This window comes from Halichoeres trimaculatus, unplaced genomic scaffold (assembly GCF_033239565.1).
Source record: "Halichoeres trimaculatus isolate MK-OKI-2021-1 unplaced genomic scaffold, fHalTri1.1 fHalTri1_scaffold_16, whole genome shotgun sequence".
Lineage (NCBI taxonomy): Eukaryota > Metazoa > Chordata > Actinopteri > Labriformes > Labridae > Halichoeres > Halichoeres trimaculatus.
Window position 1 is genome coordinate 2,362,351 of NW_027437194.1, and position 27,467 is coordinate 2,389,817.

Sequence of the window (27,467 nt, forward strand, 5' to 3'; positions counted from 1 at the left end):
ACAAATTATTTACAAGAAGAAGAAGAAATTAGTTTAATTTATTTATTCATTTAATCTAATTAAAAATATTACATGTGTAAAAATTATTTATAAGAAGAAATGAATTTAATTTATTTATTTATTTATTAAATCTAAACAACATTAAATGTGTTACAAATTATTTAAAATAAATACATGATATCTTTTTTTTAATTATATTTTATATTTATTTATTTTCATTCATTTATTTATTTATTTATTCATACTGTGTCATTTTTTCCCTGTAGAAGTTTTACATGTTAACTGGTTAAAATGATTCCTTTCTTTCTAATTCCAGGGTTTTAGGAAAATGTATTTCAGCCTCTTTAACTGCTTCATTTTAGCAAGAGCCGACCATTTGGAATTATCTTCAGTTATATTTAGGGATTCCTTCAATGTATTAATATGACAATTTGAAAATCTGCACAGATTCAGTCTTGACATCCAGCACCACATCTTTATTTCAATGTTAAAGATATGTGAGAATATTCAGTACCCCCTCTTTAATTGAAACTTAAAAAGGGCATGCTGATAAAGAATTCAGCTATTCAGACCTAAAACTTCTGGTGAACTGGGCTGTAAAGATGATAAGTTTTGCTATAAAGAGCTGATTGGTCTTTTGTTTACTATGTAATCCCATCAGTTTGGATTGGGGGACCTGTTCCAGTAAAAGCAACCTTTTGGTTTGATTTATTTTGTCACATTTTTAGTGCTGAGCTGCTGTCAAAGCTAGCATGTTTGAGGAGATGAGAGTAAAAGCGTTTGGATAATTTTGATGGGAAAGGCTGGGTGAAAGTTAACGGGTGCTCGACAACACAAGCAATCTAAATCTTACCTTTGACAGCTGTTTGCCGTACTGATAAAAAAAACACACACCACAGTCTGTCAGGACGCCATCAGCTGAGAATAAACCGAGATAATCCTCCATCCTCCTTTCACCTTTTTTGGTTTATTACTCAGAGTAATGAGAAAGGACACGGCGCCAAGGACCTGGCTGCACCTTGGAGCCGCAGATAGAAGTGGACGATTAAGTAGTGGGAGATGAAGCCTTCAGGAAGAATATAAATATGATCTGACACCTGTCATAAACACTTAGCATCGCTGCAGTGGCATGACAAATTACCCGGCAATGCCACAACACCCAGGGGAGAGACCCACATGACAACACGTTAGCCTGCTACCAGTGTTTTCTGTGCGAGTACACACGGCTTCACACCTCAGAGCTGGACCTCACACACGCCGCCGTTCCCGCTGACGGATGCTGTGAAAGGATTTAATATCACAGCAAACATAACCCAAGGTGGACTGCTATGGAAATAGATGTGGTGGTTACAATGCTCATGAATGCTCATGAATGGGAAACGCTGCTTATGCATCTTTGTCACGTTTTTATTGTGTTTCAGCTGCTTTTAGTAGCTTCTGGCGTCAGGTCAGGTGTACTCCCATGAATAAATCCACTCAGAGGGCTGAAAGGAGCCGTTCAAGATTCAAGGAAGTAACAGCCAATGAAAGCAGGGTGAGGAAGTTAAAAGGGAAGTCAGTTAAAGTAGAAATTATAACAATAAGTCCAGCACAGAGATATCACAAGCCCTTTGGAGTGACTGGCTGTTGTTGCCGCGGCGACGCTGGAAAATCACTGGGTCTGACCGGGTCTTGGGCAAGCTCGTCTGGATGTGGGACAGCTGGCTAAATTTGACAGAGCCTGCCAGTCAGTGACAAGTCCCCGTCCTCGATCACAGCCACTTGACAAAAGCCGACGACACCGCCAGGAAATATTACAACGGGAGAGCTGCCGCCGGGCTACAGAGGGAAAAATGATCGCCTCCACAAACGCAGAGAGGGGAAAGGAAATGAACAGATCCTGGTGGGAAATGGACTTAGTAAATCCTGTTTATGTCACGCTGAGTGAGTTTTCTAAAAGGCTTAAAGAACAGCAGTTTAACTGAAGAAGAAGTGCTGCTGCCTGATTAATTAATTCAACTTGAGGCTGTGTTTCATTAATAAATGTATTTGTCTTGTACAAGCGCCAGCCTGTAATCGGCCTATGGATAAGCCCCGCCCCCTTCACTCACTCTGACAAACAATGAGCAGTCAGTGACAGATCACAGATCATCTTTCAGTCCCCAAGAGGCTCTACAGTCCACATTGGAGGGAGATATGAATCCTTTTATTTTCGATAAAAAACTTCATTTACAGACTAAATTAACAGGTCCGGACGTCATCAAACAGCATCTGGTTAGCATTAGCATCTCTGACAACAAGATAGAGGATCAGCATTGGTCAGGACAAAACTCTAACCTCCTTTTTACCATCTTTACCAAGAGTGTGTCTCTGTTAGTTTGGAGCAGGGGTCTTCAACCTGCGGCCCTGGAGCCTCATGTGACTCTTTGACTCCTTTGCAGCGGCTCCTTGTAGCTTTAAAAAAATATTATTGATAAAGAGGTTTTTTTTGTTTGTTTTTTTCTTACACAGGGTGTTAATGATAATGACACAGACGCTAAATAAAATCAGTTTAACATTTTGTTGTATTAAATATGTATCACCTCTTGCAATAAAGCTTTTATTTTTTTTTGCAATTTTTGCATTTTTTCTGATTTTTTTTTTTATTTCAATGTTTTGACATTATTTCAAATTTAGTAAAGAATTTCTAATTTTGGGGGAGATTTCTTTTTTTTTTTTTTAGCATTTTTTGATTTTTTTTTTTTTTTTTACATTTTTTTGAAAATTAATCCACATTTTTAAATTACATTATTTACGTCCAGCAAGTTTTTTGTAAGTTCAATTTTTTTGCACATTTTTTAATTTGTTTAGATAATTATTCACTAGAGATTTACTTTGTTTATAATTTTATACACTTTTTGTATTTATTGTGAAGATGAAGTACATTTTGCGGCTCGTGAATGACTTTAATCCAGTTGAGCTGAGGCGAAATGGCTCTTTTAAAGATAAAGGTTGCAAACCCCTGGTTTGGAGCTACAGGATTTATACTGAATCATTCGGCACAACTTAGTCAATTTTTATTATCTCGGCTATTACAGATAAGCTAATGAAGCTAACATTAGCTAGCGATGGGTACCTTTCACATTTGAATAGATACCTGGCATCAGCACCAGTACTAATTTTCAGCACTTTTTTGCAGAGAAAGACCGATATGGATTTTTTGGGGCCGATACCAATACGGATTATTTGTAGTCAAGGAGGCAGATAACTGATATTTGAAGCCGTTATTCATTTTATCGTCTAAGTACAAATATTGGTGTAAAAATTTTGAACAATTCAAACTCCAACACTTAACTTCACTCAAATACCTTTTAGCCCGAGTTTATTAAACAGCTCCCAGGCTCAGGAGCATGTTTTATAAAGTTAAAAGAAAACTTAAAAAAATAAATAGCTCAAGTTTTCTACAGTAAATAAAGTTTTCTGAAACTTCGATGTAACTGCAATAACTGTAATAACTGCACTGCTGATTGGCTGTTTCCAGTTTTAAATTTGTTTCTTATTGGCCGTCAGATTAAAAAAAAAGCCGATGCCGATATGCTTCAAAATGCCAACCAAATGCTTATAATCAGTCTATCCCTACTTTTTTGTGTTTATGTGGTAAAAAATATCAATTTGTTTAATAATTAAGTGTAACATTTTTTCAATTCAACATATTTATTTTTTCAATACATAACCTTGCAATGCTGTGTTCATGTCCAGCATGGAAAATTGGCTACCCTTCCACTCCCTCACAGTCACAAAGATGTGTTTAGGTTGGTACTTGGTACTTTTGACAGAACTCATTTGGTACCAAGAGTAGTGCCTAATTCGACCCTAACGTTAGCTTAGCTTAAGCCCTTTGGACAACAGCTAGCAGTAGCCACAGTTACACAAGGAGTTTTTTTGTCTTTCTGAAACAACTTTCCGTCTGAGTGGATACATGATACCTCAATCTTTTTTGGGAAAGGAATATTCCACTCCTGTGAAACTGATTAAAAGTCCATTCAGATTGGCACTTTTCTTTGGGAATGAGGTGTATACAAAGGTTAAATTCTTTCTGTTTTATCAAATAAACCGAATGCAAGCGGAAGATTTGGTCCATGTATACGTGGCTAGTGATTTGCGACCACTGAAGAACAAAAACTAGAACAAAACAGGCCAATGAACTCCCAACAAACAAAGAGACATGATGAACAATGCAGCTAGGAGCTAACGTTAGGCTAACTTTAGCTAACTTTAGCATTTTAACATTCAAAGACTCGGAAAAAAACAAATAAAACCAAATGAAAACTGATCTTCTGCCATGTGTTTTAATGGACGTACAGGCTAGCTATACTGTGCTAGCACTGTGATTGGCTCATTGAGTTTGTGGGTGGGACTTAGCCATAGGTCAGTTTGCCAGCAGAGGGAGATCTGGTTGGTTGAAAACAAACTGATACTTCAGAGTCATAACTTTGCTTCTTCAGTAAAGTACGATGTTAAATTATGAGTTTGATCCTCTTTAGAAAAAAACTGCAAACAAAGCAGGCGATGTTTGAAATAAATGAATAAATAAAAGAGGATGACAGCAGAAACGTGAGACAGGAGGCTTCAAGCAGTGTTTACTGTGCTAAATCCACTCCTTGACACAGTCACTGCTCTTTACTTCACTCCCTTTGTGACAGTGTGAGTAAATCAGCCGAGTGTGGAGGATCGCGCCGCCGCTGAAGGGGGGATAGAAAGCCCATCTCCACTCAGGCCGTGTTTATTTTTGTCAAACGTAATCGTAAGTGACAACTCCTGACTGTAGAAACACCTTCTCACTTTCTCCCCTCTGTTAGAAACAGTGTCCACGCTTGACTCAGCGAGAAGCAGCGAGACGGAGACGGAGAGTGCGAAGCAGAGGTTGTACCTGCTTCTTTTTTACATAACTCTCTGTCTGCCTTCCCCTCAGATGCAAGTGTAACGGTCATGCCAGCGAGTGCGTTCAGGCTGAACACGGCGGGCTTGTCTGTTCTTGCCAGCATCACACGGCGGGAGACGACTGCCAGAGGTGTCACCCCTTCTACCAGGACAGACCGTGGGCCAGGGGCTTGGGGGACTCGGCCAACGAGTGTTTGAGTGAGTAGCATGTTTTCTGGTCAATGAGTCACGACATGAAGCCTGCTGCAGGATCCACAGGCTGCTGCTGAGTGAGAGTGACAAGCCCAGCCTGTTGAAGCTCGCCTGAAAGCTTAATGTGAACGCCCAAAAAACACTAACGAGGCGACGATTCCAGAGTAACTCATAAATGTACCCACGAAAAATCAATGAGGGTAACGCAAAACACGGAACAGTTATTAATTAGCTGGTCTGTGTTTGCTCATTTATCAAACATGCGTACAGCCAAATCTGCATTTATCAATCTGAATGTGGGCATGAGGTACGCTCAAATCCTACGCCAGGTCTGAGTTCGTATATGCAAGTTTCATGACAGTGGGCCGCGCGGTACATTGAGGGAAATCTACGGTGGCCCTGACAGCTCAGTTAATTTGGGAAATGAGGTGTAAAGTATGTGTTTTTGATTTATTTAACATTGTACTAGAGTATATGCACAGATCGCTACACATTACCGCGAGGTGGCTTCGGCATTTCCAGTCGCAGAACAAAACATTGGACGGTGTTAGGATGGCAGAGATTAAATATAAGTTGTCTTCTTGAGTTGCCTACAGTGTTTGACAACGATGTACAGAGAATCCTCCAGGTATCTAGTGAAACACCATGTAGCAAGTCGTATAAAGGCTTTAAAATGTGTTTTTATTTGTTTGGAGCTTTGAAGGTAATTTGCTAACACCACTAAGCCTGAGCTAGAAGATTTGATTTCATGTTTAAATTAGGGCTGTCATTTTAGCGCGTTAATTAGATTAATTAGTTACACCGCAAATTAACGAGCTATAAAAAATTAACGCAGATTAATCTGGATCCCAAACCCGCGGGGCGTTCAAAGACGCACTTATTTTTAAATGTCTGGCATTTACAAACCGGGTGTCCTACTTGGAAAAAGAGGTCTTGTCAGATTTTCAAATTTCCGACGGTCCCTGAATGTATCACACATAACGTCAGCAACATGCCGGCGGTAGGGAAGCGAGAGTGAGTTGTGACTGCTGTCCACATCGCGTTTATTCACACGTCCTTTATGAAAATCTGCAGAAAATCAACCGTTTGCTCTAGATCAATTCTGTAAAAAACAGATAATTTTACACTCTTTACTGCATCAAACAAGCCCTGAATGATCCATATATATCCTGTATTTAAATCTAAAGAATTCTTTGAAATTTGCTTCCATCTTCCTGGTGTCATGTTTCAGCTTGGGGCTGCTCTGCACCAATCAGCAACAGTTTGTGTGTTCAGAGCATGTAAAACTGAGAATACTTCACTTTTCTTTTCTAAAGTGTTTTGTACATAGTTCTTCACAGTTTTTAGCCTTTAGCCCTGGTTCTCCTGACCTCATAGAAGTATAGAAGTTCATATTGCAGTGAAAATTGAGTCCACATTGAGTAAAAATGTGACAGAAGCAAAAACCGTCCTAAAAATCAAATCAGCTTATCTTAGGTGCAGGACTGTGTAGATTTTGTTAAGATAGAACCATAAAACTTTTTTCATGTGTTCTTGATGCATCAGGGTACCTAAAAATGTGTTGTATATATTCCCACCTTATTTTTTACATGTTTTTTAAATGTATTTTAATGTAATTTTAATGTCCTGGAATTCAAATTCTTTATTTTGGGACCTTAAGCAGATATGAGATTAAAATGCGATTAATTAGATTAATTAATTACAAATCCTGTAATTAATTAGATTAATTTTTTTAATCGCCTGACAGCACTAGTTTAAATTCAAGAGTTTCAGGTCAGTCATACTTTAACGTCAGTTAAGTACCTCTCACTTATGTTACGACCCAGCCTAGGGGCACTGGGGATAACATAAAGTGACCTCTCTTGTCTCATCACCAGAGCATCGTAACACAGGAACAGAGAACGAAAACGGAATCAAGTTGCAGTCTTTGAACCAAATTTAAAAGTGCCATGGGCAAGATTTAACTAGTCAATGCTAATTTTTTTGTGTTTTCTTTGGATTTAATAAGAGTATCCATTGATAAACCTTCTATAAGTGTAGTATAATTGCACTATCTTGAGGTCGCAGCATTTCCATCTGTCTCTGTTATGAGCTGACAAGGATTCTCGACCGCTCCAGGTATCTTTAACCAATCAGAAGAGCCCCTGAAGCTCTATCCTGATTGGTAGAGGGGCGGCGCTTCGTCCTTCCTCTATCGCGATGGGTTGTAAAGCTCTTTGTTCTCGTGAACGCGCATTACCCCCACACCCCCAAAACACCAAGGAGTTAAACGAAGACAGCATGAAGAAGAAGAAGAAGAAGAAGAAGAAGAAGAAGAAGAGCAAAGAGAAGAATCATAAACTCGAACAATGGCGGAGCCCTCTTTGAAAACCCCGTCCTCAGACTCCAGCCAATCGCTCTCTGCCACATCACTTCCTCTTCCAGTTAGGAGCCGGTGCAGGAGCACTTGGCGCTAGCTTGATGCTAACATATATTAGAAATTGCGTTAATATGCTAGCAGTTATGTATGTAGCTTCCTCACAAGAGATTCATCGCACACAACAGCTGTGTGGAGAAAGATGAAGGCTGTCCTTTTGCATGTGCTTTCTTAAGTTGCAGCACTGTGAGCTCTCAGGGCCACCGTAGAAATCTGCCAGTGGAGGAAAATTATCAGATCATATCACTATTACTCTTCTTCTGCCAATCTGTAGAATACATCACTATGAAACAGCAGCAGCTGATTGGCCCTGGTAAGCACGTTTCATAACACGTTGCTGTAAGCTCATTCTTACACCCAAATCTGCGCCAATTCCCACACAAGATGGATAAATGAGGGCCACTGGGTGTTGAAAATAAGATCAAGTCTTGTTGATAAAGTCAAAGCAGAAAAGTTTAGGTCGTCCTGAAAGAGAAAAGCCTTTTTTTCATGTTTATTAGTTCAGCTCCTTGATGTTTCCACAGTCTTAATCCAGTTAATATCGTACCACTGCATCAATAATGTTTCTTTAATTTCCTCAGAGCAAATCAGCTGATCGCTATCGCCGGCAGATGAAGCCGTGGGCGATCTTCAGTCAAGAAGTTTCACCCAAACAGATCCATATGAAACAGCGTCAGGGGCTGCTCCGGTGCCCGGTGTGGATTATAAAAGGTTGAGGAGCAAAATGAGTTTGTCTCAGATAAAGACGTGTAATTACACCGAGCATTTATTGTTCTACTTTCACACTCAGCCTCTCTTTTATACGTCGTGTGTTTATTTATTAATATAATGCACTGATTAAGTTGGGCGCACCAGTCTATTTAAGACACCATCTGCTTGGGACTGAGAGTAAGAGTAATTAAAACAAGCTCTCTGCTTGATAGAATCCAGTAAAAAAAATAAATTAAATAAATTAGAAAGTAAAACAAATACAATCTGTGAGCCGCTCTTCTGTAGGTTTTTATCCCTCAACCAATTACAAATATCCTCAACAGCGTTTAGTTAAAGTGCACAGCGCTACCAGCCAAACCGGGTGGTGCTCGTGCTAATTTATGCACACACAGCGTCCCAAGGGGCGAGGAGCCGGGAAACATATGTGCAGGAAAACAATGCATGTGTACACACACACACACACACACACACACACACACACACACAGATTGTATTGTGTGTTGCAATGCAGCCTCATAATTAATTTCAGCTGTTTTTTCTCTTGTTGTTGTTGTTGTTGTTGGGGGCTGAAACGTTGGTATGCAGAGTCTGAAAAATGTCGATTTACAGCACAATAAGAATCGATGGCGGCTCTGAGACGGCTCTCATCAGACGCGTTAGCTTTACCCCACAGCAGAAACAAAAGCAACACAAGAAAATCACCACTCAATGAAAGCCAAGGACCTTTTTTTATTTTTTTCTAGCCGTTTTAATACTTTTTTCGTTTTGAAAAAGGCTCCGATAACTGATGAATGTTTACAGCGCTGATGCTTTTGCAGTTCAGTGTACTAAAATGTACACCCTTAGTTGATTATATCACAACAAAAACCATGTATAAAACAAAAACTGGTCAATTTCCACAAAGTATTCAGAAGCTTTTTATGATAAGAGACAACCAATACAGTCTGAGGGGTACATTCATTTTCCAAAAACTTAAGATACGAACAAATACTAAATCGTATTGGAACAAGATGGAACAAGTTGGGTCCTATCACAAGGTTTAGGGCAGAAATTACCCCTACAGCAGTGTTTTTGTGCAGCTGAAGCCCAGAGCACTCACACCAAACACCCCCTCCCTGTTTGTTTGTTTATATCTGGCACTCTGCGCGGACTGATACACTAAGCGGCGAGCGCCTCGTAGCCAGCTGTGGCTCTGCAGCAGAGGTAGCGACGTTTTACAACACAATGAGAACTAGAGCCTTATTTAGCGGTGTTTTTGTGTGAAAGTAACACGCTGAAAATTCTCTAAATAAAGCGTGAATACAGACTGATATCAGATTTTTCCGGTGGGAGTCCGTTTATTTGTGTTTTTGGTCAAGTGAAATATGGCCCCGTCTGAGTGCAGAGGAAACCTGCAGAGGAGCAGGGAGGGGGTGTTTGGTGTTTGGGCTTCTGCTGCACAAAAACACTGCTGTAGGGGTAATTTCTGTCCTAAACCTTGTGAAAGGACCCAACTTGTTCCATCCCGGAGGATCACTTTAAGGGGTCAATTTAGAGAATTCCTCATCTGAAGAAATGAAAACTTGTAGTACTTTAAAAAGGCTAAAAGACTACAAAAACCATGTTTTTCAGAAATACACAATGGAGTTTACTAGTTGTGCATTTTTTCTTTGTTTTATGAGATAAGAGGGGAAGGTCTCAATAAGCTTTAGCTTCAACCTACACCCTTTCAGTTTCTCGTGGGTATAAATTTCTGAAACTTCATTTTATAGTTTGTAATTTGTTTCATGTTTTGCAAGAGAACTGAACTAATTTCTTTCATTCATTCTTTATGACCCACAACAGCAAAAAGACTAAAGACCAATTTATGGTCAACGTCATCAAAAATGTGCGAGTGTACTTTGGCAAAGGAAGCAGAGTTTGGCTCCATTCGTTCAGATGAGTTATCGTTCTTTAAACACTAAATTAAAACTGTGAGCAGCATAAAAATGTCTGGTTGGTCTGTGGTCAGCTGTCAGAAATGATACTACACCATGGGATCAACGTCCATCCAGTTCTGAATGTTACAGAGCTACAGGTGTTTTGGAGCAAAGAGTGACCGTGCTAACTGGAGACAGCAGAACAGGGTCACACTTTACACTGGAACACCAGTAACATCTGCAGCTGTTATTAAACGTGTCTTCTTTATCCGACCTCAGGAAACCAGACCTGTCAGACAGAGAAAGGACAGAAGAGCAGAAGAAAGATAAACAGGAGAGAGATAGAGCACAAGCTAAAGGCTAAAAGGGCTAAATTGATTGTGCTAATGTTGATTCCAACCCACAGTCAGCAGTTATTCTGCAGTGGTCTGTTCAAACTTGAGAGTCTATCAATAAAATGAAGAGCCAGGTTACGTTAGCTTAGGATTCACTTGCGTTACATTTAGAGACATGTCTCACAGCACCTAGCAACCGATAGCACTACTACTACTACTGACGTACAGTACAAACTTACGTTAGCTTGTTTTCATGTTTCAAACAACAGCATTACTACATTACTTATGTCTTGTCCGGTAAAAAGTTGACTTGAACAAAGAAAATTTGTTCCAATACAAACACTCAAGTGGTTAAAAGTCACATCTTTACGACACTGTGTGGAGACTCCGGGCCAGAAGGTGGCGCTGCAGTCACATTAAAACAGATCCTCCTCATACCATTGTTAAGTTTCTATGTTTGTTAGTTTTCCTTGTTGTTTACCCTGCTAAATTAGCATGCTAACCGACACCAACAGTTAAGCTACCCCTCTTCCAGTCAGTGATGTTAACAAGCAGAAGCTAACCTCTCTGACTTCTTTTCCTTGAATTAATTAGACAAGTTTTGGCCCAAACTCAGTGTCTTTGCAAAAACAGCATTTCACCGCTTTTTTAACACTTGTGGTTTAAAAACTAAGGTTAGGCTTTTTGGTGAACACCTGACACACTCTGCTCTTAGTCTGCGTCACAGCTTGTTATTTAATGGATTTTAAGGGCTATGATGAGACTCTCCATATGTTGGCATTTAAAGGGTGAAAGTTACAGAACTATCTCAGGATAAGAAATAATTTACAGGTGTTAATGAGTTCACGTTGACAGCCCTGGAAGTTTAACTTTTACTTCCTTTTTCATAGCTGATCTGAAATCAGATTTAGTTTTTTTTCCCTTGTGCTTTAACTGCCGCACAAGAAGTTCACACAGCGAGCACGTCCTTTTATTCTGACCACATCTATTACAACCCAGAGGTGAAGCAATGTCAAAATAGTCCTCTGCACTGGCTGCTTATGAGCGGGGAGTCTTCATGCTAACAAATCCAGCCTGAGCTGTCAGAGGTCTGCGGTGTGAAAAATCTGTAAGCTGGAGGTGGCTGGGACTCCTAGTTATACCTGCTATCACATTTGGAGGGGCAGCAGCAGCAGCTCCATTTGCTGTGTGAGACAGCTCTGACTGCATGTAATTTCAGACTGCTCCTAAAAAAAAAAAAAAAAAAAAAGGTGGAGGGGATGAGCTGCATTTTCAGAATATATAAAGCCTGCCTGATCAAAAAGAGGGAACATGAGCTTGAGAAGTCAGAGGAAAAGCATAAAGGAGAGGTTGGGTGTGGGGCTGTTTTGGGGGTATGCATTAGTTAGATGAACAAAAATGCTTTGTGTGTTTGTTTAGTTTGCAGAAGGATACAAGCAGACATCACAGTCAGGTCTTTGATTAAAAAAAAACTTCATCAGACACAAAAATATTTCATTATCTTAAGCAAAAGAGCTCAATTCAAATTCAGTTCACCTTCAGGCAACAGTTTAAATTCTTACGGAAAAGATTGTACATTAATTAAGTGTCACAGAATAAGCCAAACAATGACCTATGGAGCTTTAATTAATATAAAAATACAACTGAATTACCGTATCAACACCTAATGTTCAATAAAGCATAAAAACAAACTCTTAACAATGGCTGTCATCAGTTCTGATAGAATCTGACAATTTCCCGCAAGGAATATAAAATGTCTCTCTGTAGCAATGTTTTAGTAAATGATGTTTTTGCATTAAAATAAAGTAAGATATACTCATGACCTTTTGGGGTTTAGAAAACCATTAACCTAGAAATATGGTCTGATAAAATATGAACGATACAAACAAACACAAACTGACATACAATCATTGAACTTCTTTATTTCTGCATACTGGGCTTTTTTTTTTCAAATCAAATTTAATTTGCTTCGTCCAGCAACAAATATAAATTAAAGCTGCCAGCTCCCTCATGCCGCTTTCACCTCCCCTGTTGAGGTTTCATCCCTTTCTGACCCTTTAAGAGTTATCACACTTGAAGTGATGTATTATTCCCCCTGTCCAGTCCATAGACTGTATATAGAGTGGACAGCTTGGCTCCACCATTTACCATTTTAGGGTTTTGAAGCCAAAATTCCCCCGTAGGTGCCGCCATTGAGGCAGTTGTGCAGCCAGAGTCTGCGCAGTAGGAACTGTGAGGGATTCTGGGTGTCAAAAATAATAATTGTTTTTTCTTTTGAGAGTCTAATCACTTCTTGGCTCTACCTCCAGACATATTTTACAGTCCCCAAAAAAGATACACAAGAACGTCAGCTGTCCATCATCATTAAACGTGACGTAAAACCTCATTTTTAATCTCTTATAACTAATAAAAATGAAACTTTTCAGAAAAAAGAGGACTTGGATACAAGGCAGCCGAATGATATCTTTAAATCACCACAGCACTCAGTAGTAAAACATTTCTATGAGGTGTATTAACTTTTTAAAGTTTGACCACAGCCCATCTGGAATGACTGGGGAGCCCGATTTTTTGACCTATATTGCAGCCAGCCACCAGGGGGAGCAGTTTTTGTGAGTGATGTCCATTTTTTTTACAGTCTATGGTTCAGTCACATGACCACCAGCACGGAACTTTTAATTAGTGTGTGACATCATCATCACTTGTACAGAGTTGGATCCTCGTCTCCCATTCATTCTAATAGGGGGACCTGGAACGGCTTCTTTAGGGTAAACCGACTTTGAGGGCTCATCATTTGAAAACTGTTTCAGACACAACAAATTCCTTTTGCAGTTTTGTAAAGCAGGGCCACTTCTGTCATCTGAGCAAATTTCAAGCCGATACCATTTATGGCCTCGGAGAAGATAACTTTTGTAGATGGGCCAAAAATGTGGCTTAATTTTATTTGAAAGGCAAATTGCTGGCTTCCTGTTTGAGATAGGTCCTTGTTGTCTCAGATAAAATTTGTGCATCTCAATGAGACAGACATTTTGACGTTGGTTTGATCTCTCTACAACATTCCTACTGCCCATTACAGCTGTTTTGGTGTGCCTAGGTGGCGCTAGAGAGCAATCTTTGATATGTTTGGGGTCAATTTGGTATTATATCTTTTTTTTTTTTAGCTGAATGTGAGGTTTTTGAAGAGGAAGAAGAAGAAGTGTCCACACCCAGTATCCTCTCTCTTCGTGTGAGGACCCTAATTATGTCTATGTCAACAAGTTTGCGTGTTTATGTATATACGAATAAGAAAAAAAAAGGTTGATCGTTGTGTGAAAGACAGGCCGCATCAACCAGAGGTACTAAAATAGCAACAAAAAGCAATTTCAGCATGTTAGGGTAACCCCACCAGTGACCCTGAATGGAGAGTTACGGTATAATGTGTTTGTCAATTATGTATACATGAGCAGTCCTCCCACACACAGGGACCCAAAAACTGAGCTGCTAAATGTTAAATAGGAACAAACAGCAACATTTTATGGCAGTTTGCACTCTTTCCCCGTCACGTACTGAAGATGTAATCAGGCTTTTATGAACAAAGTAGGCACATTAGATGTAAAGGGAAACGAGTATTGATCCGAAGAAGTGAATTGTTGCTCTGTAAAGTCATGTAACCTTTTGATTTTAAAGATTTACAGATTAAGATTCATTTTCTTAAATCAATAATAATAACTTTTACAGAACTGATTTTTCTCAATCGTCTCCTCTGGGCTTCTTTGCATGTGTGTCTGTGTATGCCTCAACCCCCTCCTCAGCCTGGAGCTGAGAAATGCTCATCAACAAATAAAGGACTACTATTGCCATCTCAAATGTATTTTTCCTCGCCATCAAAAGCCCTCAATTCTCTTATTCTTCTAATAATCACAATTCAAAGACATTTCTTTTCAGCCTGCTTCAGATTCAAAACACTTTGATTATAACAGCTACCTTTGAGTGTGTGTGAGTGTGTGTCTGTGGGAAATGATGTGAGTGTTTCAGTGTTTAGTAAAAATATCTTGAGTGTCCAAGTTGTTTCTAAAAACCTGATAGTGGAATATTTTTATCTGGCTTTCTGTTTGCTCTTCAGATCCCTGTTAAGAGCTATGAAAAGGTTGTGAAAGTGCACTTTGTGAAGTTGTGTGCATATGTTTGAGTGAAAACTGTTTATCTCGGGTGCAACAGAATGTCATTTTCATCAAGACTCTCCCTCTCTGAGGCTGAAATCATTCATAGCTGGAGCGGGCTGTGCAGGTCTTCATAATTTTCCCTGTTTGTTTGATGTTGGCATGGGCTCCGCCTGGGGCTGATCATCAGGTAGTCTCTTTCAATCCTTTTACTTTCATTTCTTTAAGGTTGAATGCTGCGGTTGTAACCAGGAGGCTGTGATCATTTCTGTTTTTATTACCAGTTATATAAAACTGGACCTCTTTACCTGTTGTGTTTTCTTGTTTTTTTTTTCTGTTGAATTTGTAAAAAGGTTTCAACACATGATAAATCTGCTCTGAAGTGGCTTCTAATTACAGAGCACAGCATGAAGCTTGATAACGACCACAATTATATAAAAACTGTGACCTGAATTTCTTTAACTGATCTCAGGAGCAAGTCGAGGTTTTGAGAATTAAAGGGAAACTGTTATTCACAACTGACGGAGGAAAAGGTAGAACTTTGAACCGTCTCTCACCCACCAGACAGAAAACAAATACAAAGAAAGAAGAGGAATAAAAAGTCACGTTTCCACCAAGCAGACCGGTTCGGTTCATCTCGGTACGGCGTGCATTTTGTGGCATTTCCACTGACGACTTATCCCGGGACAGATTCCCAAATAACTGAGATGAGCCGTCCCACTTTTTGGGACCTTTTCGTATGGGTGCCAGACTGAACCGATCCACTCTCAGAAGGTGGAGCTACAACACTGCGGACCGTTGATTGGTCGGTCCGCTAATAAATCCAAGAAAGAAGAAAACCGCGACACAGTAAACAAAGAGCACAGATGAAGACATGCAGCATTTCGTCCTCTCTGTGATTGGCATGTAGCTCTTTGATACAAAGAACAATCAAACTTTGTTTCAGAGAAGTCTGTTTGTTGCACGGTGAGAGACGATTCTACGAGTACGCTGTGTCGCGATGCTATGGCGTCACGCTGTCACTTAGCACCTGCGGCTTTTGGCATCCGACTTACACTTTAGTACGAAGAATGGAAAAAAGAATGATAAGGAAAAAAGAACAAGTAGAAGTGACAGAAATAAAAAAAATGTTGAGAACAAAGAAAAAGGAAGATAGGACGTTTAAAAAGGGATTGGATACAAAGAGGAATGGAAGGGGGAAAATGAATTAATATGGACTAAAAAGAAAGAAAACAAAGCGACAAAGAAAGAAAGAAAGAAAAGAATGACAATATTTATATATTTTAGGGAAAAGATAAAGAAATCCTAAAAAATGAATAAAAATTACATAAAAGAAAAAGAAAAAAGGTGAAAGAGTGAAGAAAAAGAAAGAAAATAATTAAGATGGAAAGTATAAAGAACAGTAAATATGGTGCCATGTAAGAAGGAAAAAATAAATAAATAAATAAAAAAACACTAAAGGGAAAAAATGAATGAAAGAAAGAAAGAGAAAAGAAGGAAAGACAGTACTTATATACATATTGGAAAAAAAGAAAGGACTAAATACAACAAATTCATAAAAGAGAGAAAATTGAAAAGGTGGAAGTAAAACAAAAAATAAGTCCTGAAAAAGAAAGAAAATACGAACATAAGAGAAGAAAAAAGAAAACAAAATGATGAAAGAGAAAAGAAAAAGAAAGTATTGAAGATGAAAAATATAAGGACATTAAAGACATTAAAATGTAAGATTGAGAACAAATTAAGAAAGAAAACAACACTAAAGAGAAAGAAAGAAAGAAAGAAAGAAAGAAAGAAAGAAAGAAAGAAAGAAAGAAAGAAAGAAAGAAAGAAAGAAAGAAAGAAAGAAAGAAAAGAAAAAGAAGGGACTTAATACAACAAATTAATAAAAGAAAGAAAATTAAAAGGAAAGAAAAGAAAAGAAAAAAAAAATCCTGAAAAAGAAAAGAAAAAGGAGGACATAACAAAGAAAAAGAAAAAAGGGGATAAAATAGTAAATAAAAAGAATGTAATGAAGATGGAAAAACAAGGACAGTGAATATGTGGTACTATGTAAGAAGGAGAAAAAATGAAGAAAGAAAGAAAGAAAGAAAGAAAGAAAGACTACAAATGGAAACTAGCTCTTTGGCTAACTCTGGTAAATTTATTGAATGTCAATTAATAAGCATTGTCCCTGTATACTTAAATAAATCAATCAATAAATAAATGGAAGCTGTAGCAGAGACGTTCATGGAGTTACAGATAATGAGGAAAAAAACTGAGTGTCTTAAACCAGACAGACGAACCACACAGAAGCTACAGGACCTAAATGTAAAAATAAACCAGACAAAGTAGCTAAGTTTGTGGAGTTTCATCTACATAGATGAGTTTTAACTGACCGTAGACCCTCCATCGTTATGAAATTCAAAGCAAAAAATGACAAATTCTGCCATGACTGCCCTTTCAGTCCAATCAGCGTCTGTTTTCACCTCGGTGTGTGTTTTCAGCTGTGCGTCATGAATCACAAATCCACTGTTTCCCTTTAAAGTGTAAAATGGCACCTGCCACCACCATTCCGCTTCATTTCCCGTCGCGTCCTTTCTGCCTCAGCTGTCACATGACTGCGTCCACATGAGCTGCATCACCATTTGTGCTCCGTGGTGTGAAGTCTTTATGAACACAGCTGACCACAGGAAGGTGCACAGTCAGGGATGGCAGCTCCATTTATGAGCCTGATCAATGATACATGTTAATGGTGAATGGCCCCAGTTCTGTAGGAGACAAAGAGGTTTGTGGTTCCCTTCCTATGAACCCATCCATCATCGCTCCACCAGCGCTTTGATAACTAGACCACCTGCTGCATGTCCAGTATCACAGGTTCTCCATTCTTTGTATTTATATGTGCGTCATTAACACGCTGCTGCTGGATAAAAAAAGCTAAATCTGACTCAGAGTCCAATTCAGTGCCAAACCTGAATGACCATAGTTTGCATCGCTCATCACTGCCATTTAAGAGTCTTACTTCATTAAGACTTTATCAAAAAGATCAAATATTTCAAAGTTTTGCATTTTAACAAACTTAGAAAAGTACTTGGAATTAGGCTCAACCTGTCACTGATGTATGGCGGCATGATACTGCCAAAAATTGAGCACACAGAGGCTATTCTTCATGGCAAAGCTTTCTCCTGCTTCGCTAACCTATAATTCAGATCATTTCTTTTACAGTTTATAGCAAAATATGAAGAAACTAGTAAAATCAAATAACTTTCGTGAGGTGTTAAATAAGCCGTTTCGATTCTTCTTGAATCTTTTAGGAGAATTTGACATTTTATTTACTTTATCCGGCCAAAAGACCTTAGCCAATCATATAAGACAAGAACCATAGCCAATCACATTGGACTAAAGCGTGCGCAGCTCCCTAGCAGACGTGCGTACAGATTTCATATTTGCTGGCAGCATAATGCCGCTATACTAATGCACCAAGGTGAAATTTTGGTGTTTTTAGTGTTTTCCAAATTGCATACTTCACCAGCGGTGCCTCCAATTTGACCTAAATACAGTCTGTAGTAGGCAGTGTGTGAAAACTTGCTAAATCTGCAGTATGCCAAAAATCCCCAGTGACCTACTGATCCAGGAAAAATTCTCAGTATGCAACAGACCAGTCTACCTAGCATACAGTTTCCCACAATGCACAGCACTAATACTGTTTGACCACACAGATAGCAGGTTTTGGTGAATTACCGCCATCTACTGGAATGAGTCGGCATTACAACTACAATAGAACAACACTAGAGGTCTTTGCACACTGAGTCCATTTTTTTCGTATGCGTATTTTGGATCCGTAATCTGACAAAAAAACGTCATGCACAGACACCTTGCACTCTGAATTGGAAGCGTTTGTTTTGTATTATTTGCGAAAAATTGCAGTACAAAAAAAATGGAATCATCAAGCAGTTGAGCCTGAGCAGCAGCAGTCAGTCTCTGCAGCATGCACACTCACACACACATCTTCATTCATCATCTAAACCAGGGATGTCAAAGTCGTGCCATGGAGGGCCAAGAGGCTGCAGGTTTTCTGTCCAACCAAAAACTTCACCAGCTGATTTCACTGATTGGTCCCTGCTCTCTGCTTGAAGGTGAGATAATCAGTGGAATCAGCTGGTGGAGTTTCTGGTTGGAAAGAAAACCTGCAGCCTCTTGGCTCTCCATAGCACAAGTTTGACATCCCTGATCTAAACATTGCCTACGGTGTCCCTGAATAGTCAAACTGCCCAGGAAATTGGATGGGGGGGGATGAGAAAAATGCAATAAATCGAACCTGTTCCGAAAAAACTTAGGACAGAAGAAAGTTTCAGATTGGGTGTGAAAACATTTTTGATATAACACGGTCATCAACATCAAATTTATTTTTTAACGTACGTACGTTTCAGACCAAAAAAAAACAGACTCATCGTGCAAAGGCATTAACTTTAGACAGTCAAATTTCATCATGTATTTTATAATTTATACAGCGTTCACAGATTTTGAGTTCATGTATCTAAAAATCCAACAGCTTGAACTCTTGGAGCAAAATGTTGATGGGTATGGGTGGGAGAAAAAAATCAAAAATTGATATATCAGGATTTTTTTCACTTTATCAAAAACTGAATTCTTTGTCAAAAACTTTCTATTTTTTCAAATTCAAATTCTTCATTTCAGTCTTTGTTTATAAACTGGGTTGGAAAAAAGTTACCACTTTTCTCCAGTAGAGGGTGAAATGTTTTTCTCTGACTCACGTGATGAGAATTTTATGGGGAAATATGGCTCCTGAAACAGTCTGTAGACATCATCATCATTTCACTTTTTCACACGGTCTGGTGTCAAAAAAGCAAACTAATAATCACAAAAAACGTAAATATTGAAAAATCGCAGTTTAAATCAAGTCGGCGCCCCAAAAATTGTAAAAGAATCGGATTGCGAGAATAGAATAGAATATCGTCCTTTTAATCTTTTTAACTGTATGTTGTTAAATGTCCTCAAGGGGCTGCCATAGATTTTTGATTCCATAAATAATATCACGATAGAAACTACCAGTCTTCGTTTTGAATAGTCCAATCAGAGTCCAACGCCACAGCCTGAGGTGAGGAGCACTCATCCTCTCTTTAAATCGCATGAAAATAACAAAGAATTATTTTGACGACCAACGTTGATAATAACTACAAAAAGATGGAGAAAAAAAAAGTATTTGTAGCCCAAATCTTTATCTGTTTTACAACCAGCCACAAGTTCCCCACCCGAGCACAGAGGGCCCTGTGGAAACAACGTGCGGGTTAGGTAGGAGGTCTAAGTTATCTGACACCAAAGGTCGAACAGATTCATTCAGAGCGATCCCTCATGGGCTGCTTTCTTATCTGCTGCGGCTGCTCTCCTCTTTCTCTCCTCCTGCTGGTCGGACATCTCATCTGTCTCACATATTAGATGTAGAAATGAGAAATTACAACGCCTGCAGGGACAGTGGGCGCGCTCTGCATTGCTTCTGCATCTGCACTAAGAAATTATTCATATAAAAAGGGCAGGAAACAATAGGAAGGTGGATTGCATCATAGCTGAAGCAGCTGAGGTGAGACGGCTGAAAGACGGAGGGGAAAGACACTTTTCCTTATCGTTAGAGAAGATAATGCTCCACAAACCTCTCTGAATTATGACACTTTTGATGTCACATGATGACTTCATTGTAATGATTAAAAATATGATATTAAGAGTGTAACTTTTGGCTCTGGAGCCAGGCGAACTCTGCCTCTGCCACGTGTGCTGTTAGATTTGGAGCTGGGAAATAGAGGAGCACGGCTGTCACTATGTGTCCAGCCTAATCCCTGTGAGACGAAGCCCCAAGGAGCAATATGAGGGCAGCGTCCACGCCTATATGGGCATGATATGCAAATTACAGAGTCCTCGGAAGCCCCCACCAGGAGTGGGAACTGCTGCAGGAGGCTCCGAGTCACCGAGGGCAGCGAGCTGTCTGAAGTTTCTCTCCAGCAGGGGACATCTGCGCCGGCAGTTTGTGCTGTTTGGAGTCTTGATTCGGACATTTTTAATCCTGCAAAAGATGAAAATAGATGTACTTGTGCATGCACTGTTCTCCCCTTGTGGAGTTTTGAGCGGGGTCGTCATTACTTCTACCCGGCAGAGCAGCAGAGATGCTCAGTTTGCATGACGCCAGGACAGAAGAGGAGAGGAGAGGAGGAGGTTGTGCTGGGTAGGCGGATCTAAATGTGGTCAAGATGGCCGGCAGAAAGCTGCGGAGAGGTCTTTGTGTTCAACCTGTTGAAGCCGGCTTTAAATGATTTGCTCCATCTCGCTCTGTCTGTGTCAGTGTTTACGTGTTCGCTGCTCGTAGCAATCTCCATCCCACGTAGAGCGTGAACTTTTCTGCTGCTCTAGATGGAAAACATGCTGCAGCATTTAACATGGCTGTTCACAGGATTAACAGCACGATGGCCCTTCAGTTCATCCGCTGTATGAAATTAATATGGTCATGGTGATACTTTTTGTGCAGAAAACCAATAACGGGAGAAAAACAGGAAGTAGAATGTCTGACTAAAGAAAGCAGAGCAATTAAAGCAGCGTGACTTTTACACAAGGAAATAATGGAGCTTTCAAAAGGTGTGCAAGGTCCAATCACTTGATGGAAACATTGAAAAAAAATTGAAAAAAAAAAAAACATGACAAGCATATTCCAACATAATCATGAAAAACATAAATATGGACGACTTGCCTCCTCTTCAAACTATAAAAATGAAGCCAAAATACGACACAGTAAACAGAGTAAAACGGAAATTTTGCACAGGTTTTCATTTTGATCTGTTTTCAAAGATTCTTCATGCTTCATGTTTGCTGTAGTTTAAAGACATTTTAACAAGATGGTGTTAAAAAAATATAAATAAATAAATAAATGAAATAAAAACATTGACCAAGACAAAGAGCGCTAACTTCAGTCTTGGAGACCTTTTTTATTTTTTCACTGTTAGTTCAACCACAAGCTCCATGTTAAATACAAGAAAAGCCAACCCTATGTTTTTCTCTGAAGAGTGAGGAACTTGGCTTAGCTAGCGTTCTAGCTCCGTAAAGGTAAATGCTAGAGATGGACAATAGATTTTCAAACAGTCAATAGTCAATTTCGCAAAAAAAAAAACAGGTCAAGCAGGACAGGAAGTTATGCATGGAAACCATCCAAATGCCAATGACTTTCAAAATAAAACATGTTGGCTACAGCAACAAACTGACAAAATGAACGAAGCCGGACCAGTAGGCAACAGGTTTGATGATTTACAGCCAAAAAAAGAACAAAAAGACAACTAAAAATGGATTGGGAAGTGTAGGAATTTCTTCAAAAAATAAACGACAAGGTGCAGTGCAAACTCTGCAAGGTTAGGCTAGCAAATCACAAGTCATCAGCAACTCTGCGCAGCCAGTGACAGCGAGGCATGCAGCAGCAAGGCGCGGGCAGCATAGCATTAATAAAAGCTCAAGACCATGAACTGTTTGATATCTGGGCAAAGTATCTGTGACATCACCAATTTGTTTCTGATGCAGAGTTTTGATGCCTATTGCTGTTGGAAGCCATATTGTTAATGTTAAACTCAACCTTACTTCTGTTGAGATAGTGTAAGCTGCAGTTTGCCGTCTGCACTGCAAAAACATGAAATCTTTACTTGGCCAGTCCAGAAAAATGTCTTATTTACAGATATTTAAATATAAAAATGCAGACTGAATTGCTTGAAACAAGTAAAAAAAAAAAATCTGCCAGTGGGGTAACAAAAATGTACTTGTATTAAGACACTATTCTAGTCTTGACAAGCACATTTTTCTTACCCCACTGGCAGATTTTTCACTAGTTTCAAGCAATTCAATTCTCTTTTTTTTCTTTTTTTTTTTCTTCCCTTTGTCCTGTTCAGCGTCACGACAACAGAATTATGGTCTGGCTGCCGTATTGTGCAGGACACATTTGCTTTTCCAAAGGGAGCCGTTAGTGTATAAGGCTTCCCTTGAGTGTTAAAATTAAACTCTTTATTAGTGTTTTTGATATTTATTTTATACATAAATACACCTACATATGTATATATATACATACATACATATGTATATATGTACAAATATATACATACGCATACATGTATCCATATAGTTTCCCTCCCGTATATTGCCAAGTTTGAAGATTACTGATTAACCAGAACAAGGTGATATCAGGAAAGAAACAGTAACAACAAATCATTTTTGTCTTTAAATGACTTGAAATAAGACACTTTTCTTGACTGGTTAAGTGAATCTGGCTCATTATGTCTAAAAAGACATTTTCCACTGAAACAAGACAAAAACACTTGGTAAGATTTCAGTTTTTGTAGAGTGCCAGTTGAGTAAGCTGTTCTTTCAAACTGCAGTGTTATATACAATTTGCCCCCCATACAGTGTGAGGCGTAAGAGAAATTAGCTAGTCAGTGTTAAATCACTTTTTGTACTAGGTTGTAAAAATGTTTTTTTTTCCTTAAAGATTACCTTTCTAAATTAACTTTTTTGGATTGGTGTAATTCTGTTTGGTTGCACTATAGAACAACTTGGCTTCACCTTTGGGGAGCTGCCATGTCATCCACTTTGAATACAATGATGATTACATAAGTAAAAATAAAGCTGGTGTGGTTGGTTAAACAAAGATTTTAATAATCAGACTTAAACAGAAAGCTTTATATTGTGTTCATGTAGGAATTTTTACCACTACAGGAAAGAGGAAAGAAAAGAAAGACTGGTCTACAGACTAACACTTAACATCTTAAATGCTTTCCTTTGCAAAGTGTTGCAGGAGTCAACTTAAATTTGCTCCTCTAAAGACAGCCTGTTGTTGACAGTGCCGTCACCTGGCTATCAGCTTCCTGTCTGACCAGCGGTGGCAGCACCACGAGCACGCTCCACAAAGATAGCGAGCATCCAAGCTGACAAGTGGAGCCGGCTGGTCCTATTTATGCCCCGGTTGCCCACCATCACCAGCCACAGCTGAGTCATGCTGCAGGGACTTTGTATGTGGTGTGTCAGAGTTTGTCAGAACGTTTCCCCGGAGCAGAAGAATTGCAGATGTGACAACTCAGCGCTCAGGAGATGATTTGTTTAAAGGCTGGCTGCTGTGAGCGTTACAGAAACTACTGGTTGCTTCAGCAGCATCCAGACTCATCAGGAAATTATATGATATTATAAGAATGTCAAAGTGGGTGATTAAAGTCCCGCCATATCCTTTTTTTAATTTATTTTTTTTAACAATGAACACGCTCTGAGTCATCTCTGGCCACTTAAATCAAAAGCATGTTTGAGCTAATTAAGCTAATACCACTCTGATGTTATTGTTGAATCATATTTCTCTCAAGCAACTTTTTTTAGAGCAAAATGAAAGCATACATTTTATGGTCAGCATTGTCAGAACTGATAGTTATCAACTAAAGGGAAACACTTTCAGGCAGGAGGACTTCTTTTAGCAGAGACAAACCCATGCAGTCGTTACTCGCTAACATCAAACTTGAGGGTCAAGTGTAAAAAAGAATACTACATCACTGTACCACAATTCACTTACTCAGCAAATGCTAACACACTTAAATACAAAGAGGAGGCAGTGTACTGTAGTTAGCAAACGTGACTCTGCTGTTAAAGTGTTTTATGTCAGAGTAAAAACAGGAAGTTTCCCCTCTGGTGCACCGTTTTGAACGCTAATGTGGCTGGAGCAAAATGTAGTTGTGCAAAAACAAGTGTAGCAGAAACTGTTTATCACATCATACATTTTTTCACATTATGTCATATTATATTATATATCATATCATGTCATTTCATATCTTACCAGATATCATATATCATTTATATCATTTATCATACAATATCATGTCACAAAATATCATTTATAATTTATTATATCATATACCATATCATGTCATTTCATATCTTACCAGATATCATGTATCATTTATTAAACAATATCATATCACATTTTATAATTTATCATTTATCACTCATCATATCATGTCATTTCATATCTTACTAGATATCACACACCGATTATATCATTTCTCATACAATATCATGTCACAAAATATCATTTATCACTCATCATATCATATCATGTCATATCATATACCACATCATGTCATTTCATGTCTTATTAGATATATGTCATTTATTAAACAATATCATATCACATATTTATCATTTATCACTCATCATATCATATCATGTCATTTCAAATCTTATTAGATATCATTTATCATTTATATCATTTGTCATACAATATCATATAACATATCATTTATCACTCATCATATATCATTATATCATATCTTATCATAACATATGTCCTATCATTATATCATATCTTATCATAACATATGTCCTATCATATATATCATATCATATGTCATATCATATATCATCATATCATATCATTTTTCATTTATCACTAATCATATCATTTCATATTATATACCATATCATGTCATTTCATATCTTATTAGGTATCATAAATCATTTATCACATAATATCATATCACATAATATCATTTATCATTTATCACTGATCATATCATGTCATTTCATAAATCATATCTTGTCATTTTAGACCTTATTAGATATCATTTATCAATTATAAATAATTTATCATACAATATCACATTTCAATTTTTTCACTCATCATATGTCATCTTATCATAAGTCATATCATATATCATCATATCATTTCGTATAATATCATATCATAAATCATTAACCATCATTTATCAATAATCACTCATCATATCATATCATATCACATATCTTTTTATATATCATGTCATGCCCAATCATATATGTCATGTCATATCATATATCATATCATGTCATATATATCATTTGTCTTATCATGTTTTATCATGTATCTTATCATACTATATTGTCTATTTTAAATAACACATATTACATCAAATATCATATCTCATTTATCATGTATTATTTATCATTTCATATATCATACTATATCATTTAACTTCTCAAGACCCAAGCTTTAGTCTGGTGTGCATTTTTTAATTCACTTTGCTGTTTGGGATAAGAAAGACCTAAAAAGTATAAAAACTTAAGTTGGTCTTTGTACAGGAAGTTTAATTATTTGTGTAATAAGTTCTCTGTTAATTGCTTGTTATTTGTGCTATTGTACCTAAATACCTTGTTTTTTTTTCCAGTAAAATGGGTGTAGTGTTGTGATTTCACCAAAAGGTGACATGGGCAGTGTCCTTAAATGGGGCTGATAGGCCAAAGCTTTAAAAAGCGAAAAAGTATCATGGGTCTAAGAGGCAGAAATGTAATGTCCATATATGTGGACACTGGGTCTTAAGAGGATAACATATAACATTATATTATATATCATTTATCATATCATATCATATCATATCATATCATATCATATCATATCATATCATATCATATCATATCATATCATATCATATCATATCATATCATATCATGTTGTCATACCAAAGTTTTCTCATTCTAATATCATATCTTCAGTGAGAGCAGCCACCAAAATCCATACATATAGACCAAAAACTATACATAGAGAAAAAAAATACAACTTGATTAAAGTGTGGTTGTGACAGCTTGTAACTAATTAGAAATGAAAATGCTTATTCAGATCTTATTTTCTGGGATATTGGCTCTCCTCAGACTGTCTGAACCCTCATTTCCTAAACATAATTGATGCTTGTAAACTTAATTAGAGCCAGATGGACTTTAGAGCATTTCATTTTGTCTTCTTTAAAGTTTTTCACCACCTCTCCAAAGTTTATACAGCGGTAGGTAGAAAGCAACAGGTGATCCTTTTTAATCTTGAATTAGGCTGCAGACCTCTGAGACTCCTTATTAACAGGAAGGAGTAATTGTATAGTTATTGCGGGCACGACGGAGCGCTTGATTCAAAATAAAACGGGCAATTTCACCTAAATCCCCCTTCGGGGTAACTGGTAAACTGAGGAGGGATTTGAAGCAGGGGTATGAGAGCTGTGATGGTGCCTTATCAGTCGAGTAATTTGCTCTTGTATAAACATGAATTACTGTTATCTAAGTGCCCCCTGACAGCCGATTGGCTCCTCATTAGGCCTCTGTGAAATGAGATTAGCAACGAGCCTCTAAATTATGATCCAATCCCAGAACACATAATCTCTCACACACATAGGAACCCCTTTGGTCTCTGTTCTTCATCTATTTCTGTCTTCTTTTCACCTCGCTGCTTTATCTGCTCGCTCCATGCCACACACACACACACACACACACACACACACACACACACACACACACACACACACCCTCTCCCACTCTCCACGCCTCTCCTCATTTGACCTTTTGCTCTTTCTTCCTCGCCTCCTCTCCCCTCCCTTGCAGGGTGTAACTGCAGCGGTAGAGCGGATGAGTGCGTGTTCGACATGGAGCAGTACCGGAGCACTGGCAGTGGGGGGCGCTGTGTGAGCTGCAGAGACAACACCGATGGGCCCCATTGCGAGCGCTGCAGAGAGAACCACTACAGATCGTCCGCTGAGGAGCCCTGCCTGCCCTGCAACTGCAACACTGATGGTAAACCTCACATGTAAAGTCTTCATTTTAACTGTCTTAACAGTTATTATCAATCATTTCACATGACTTATTCATATATATTCTAGATATATGCCTGATCATAATCCACACTTTAAAATGAGACCAGCGCCAATATTGCTGCTTAAAGGCTAATTAGCCTTTAGCCAAGGCTGTATCACTCTATAACACTGGGGCTAATCTGTTGGTGCTAATGTTGACTCCAACCCACAGTCAGCAGTTATTCTGCAGTGGTCTGTTCAAACTTTAGAGTCGATCAGTAAAATGAAGAGTGAGGTTACGT

At 38.4% G+C, this 27,467-nt stretch overlaps 1 protein-coding gene across 1 annotated transcript in view; it reads left to right on the plus strand.

Annotated features, from left to right (window-relative positions):
- lamc3 (laminin, gamma 3) overlaps nt 1–27,467 on the plus strand; it is a 199,428-nt gene that overhangs the window by 53,267 nt on the left and 118,694 nt on the right. The window contains exons 4-5 of the mRNA XM_074690299.1: nt 4,931–5,097; nt 26,978–27,166. Coding sequence (XP_074546400.1) covers nt 4,931–5,097; nt 26,978–27,166 — 356 coding nt within the window. The remainder of the gene's footprint in view (nt 1–4,930; nt 5,098–26,977; nt 27,167–27,467) is intronic.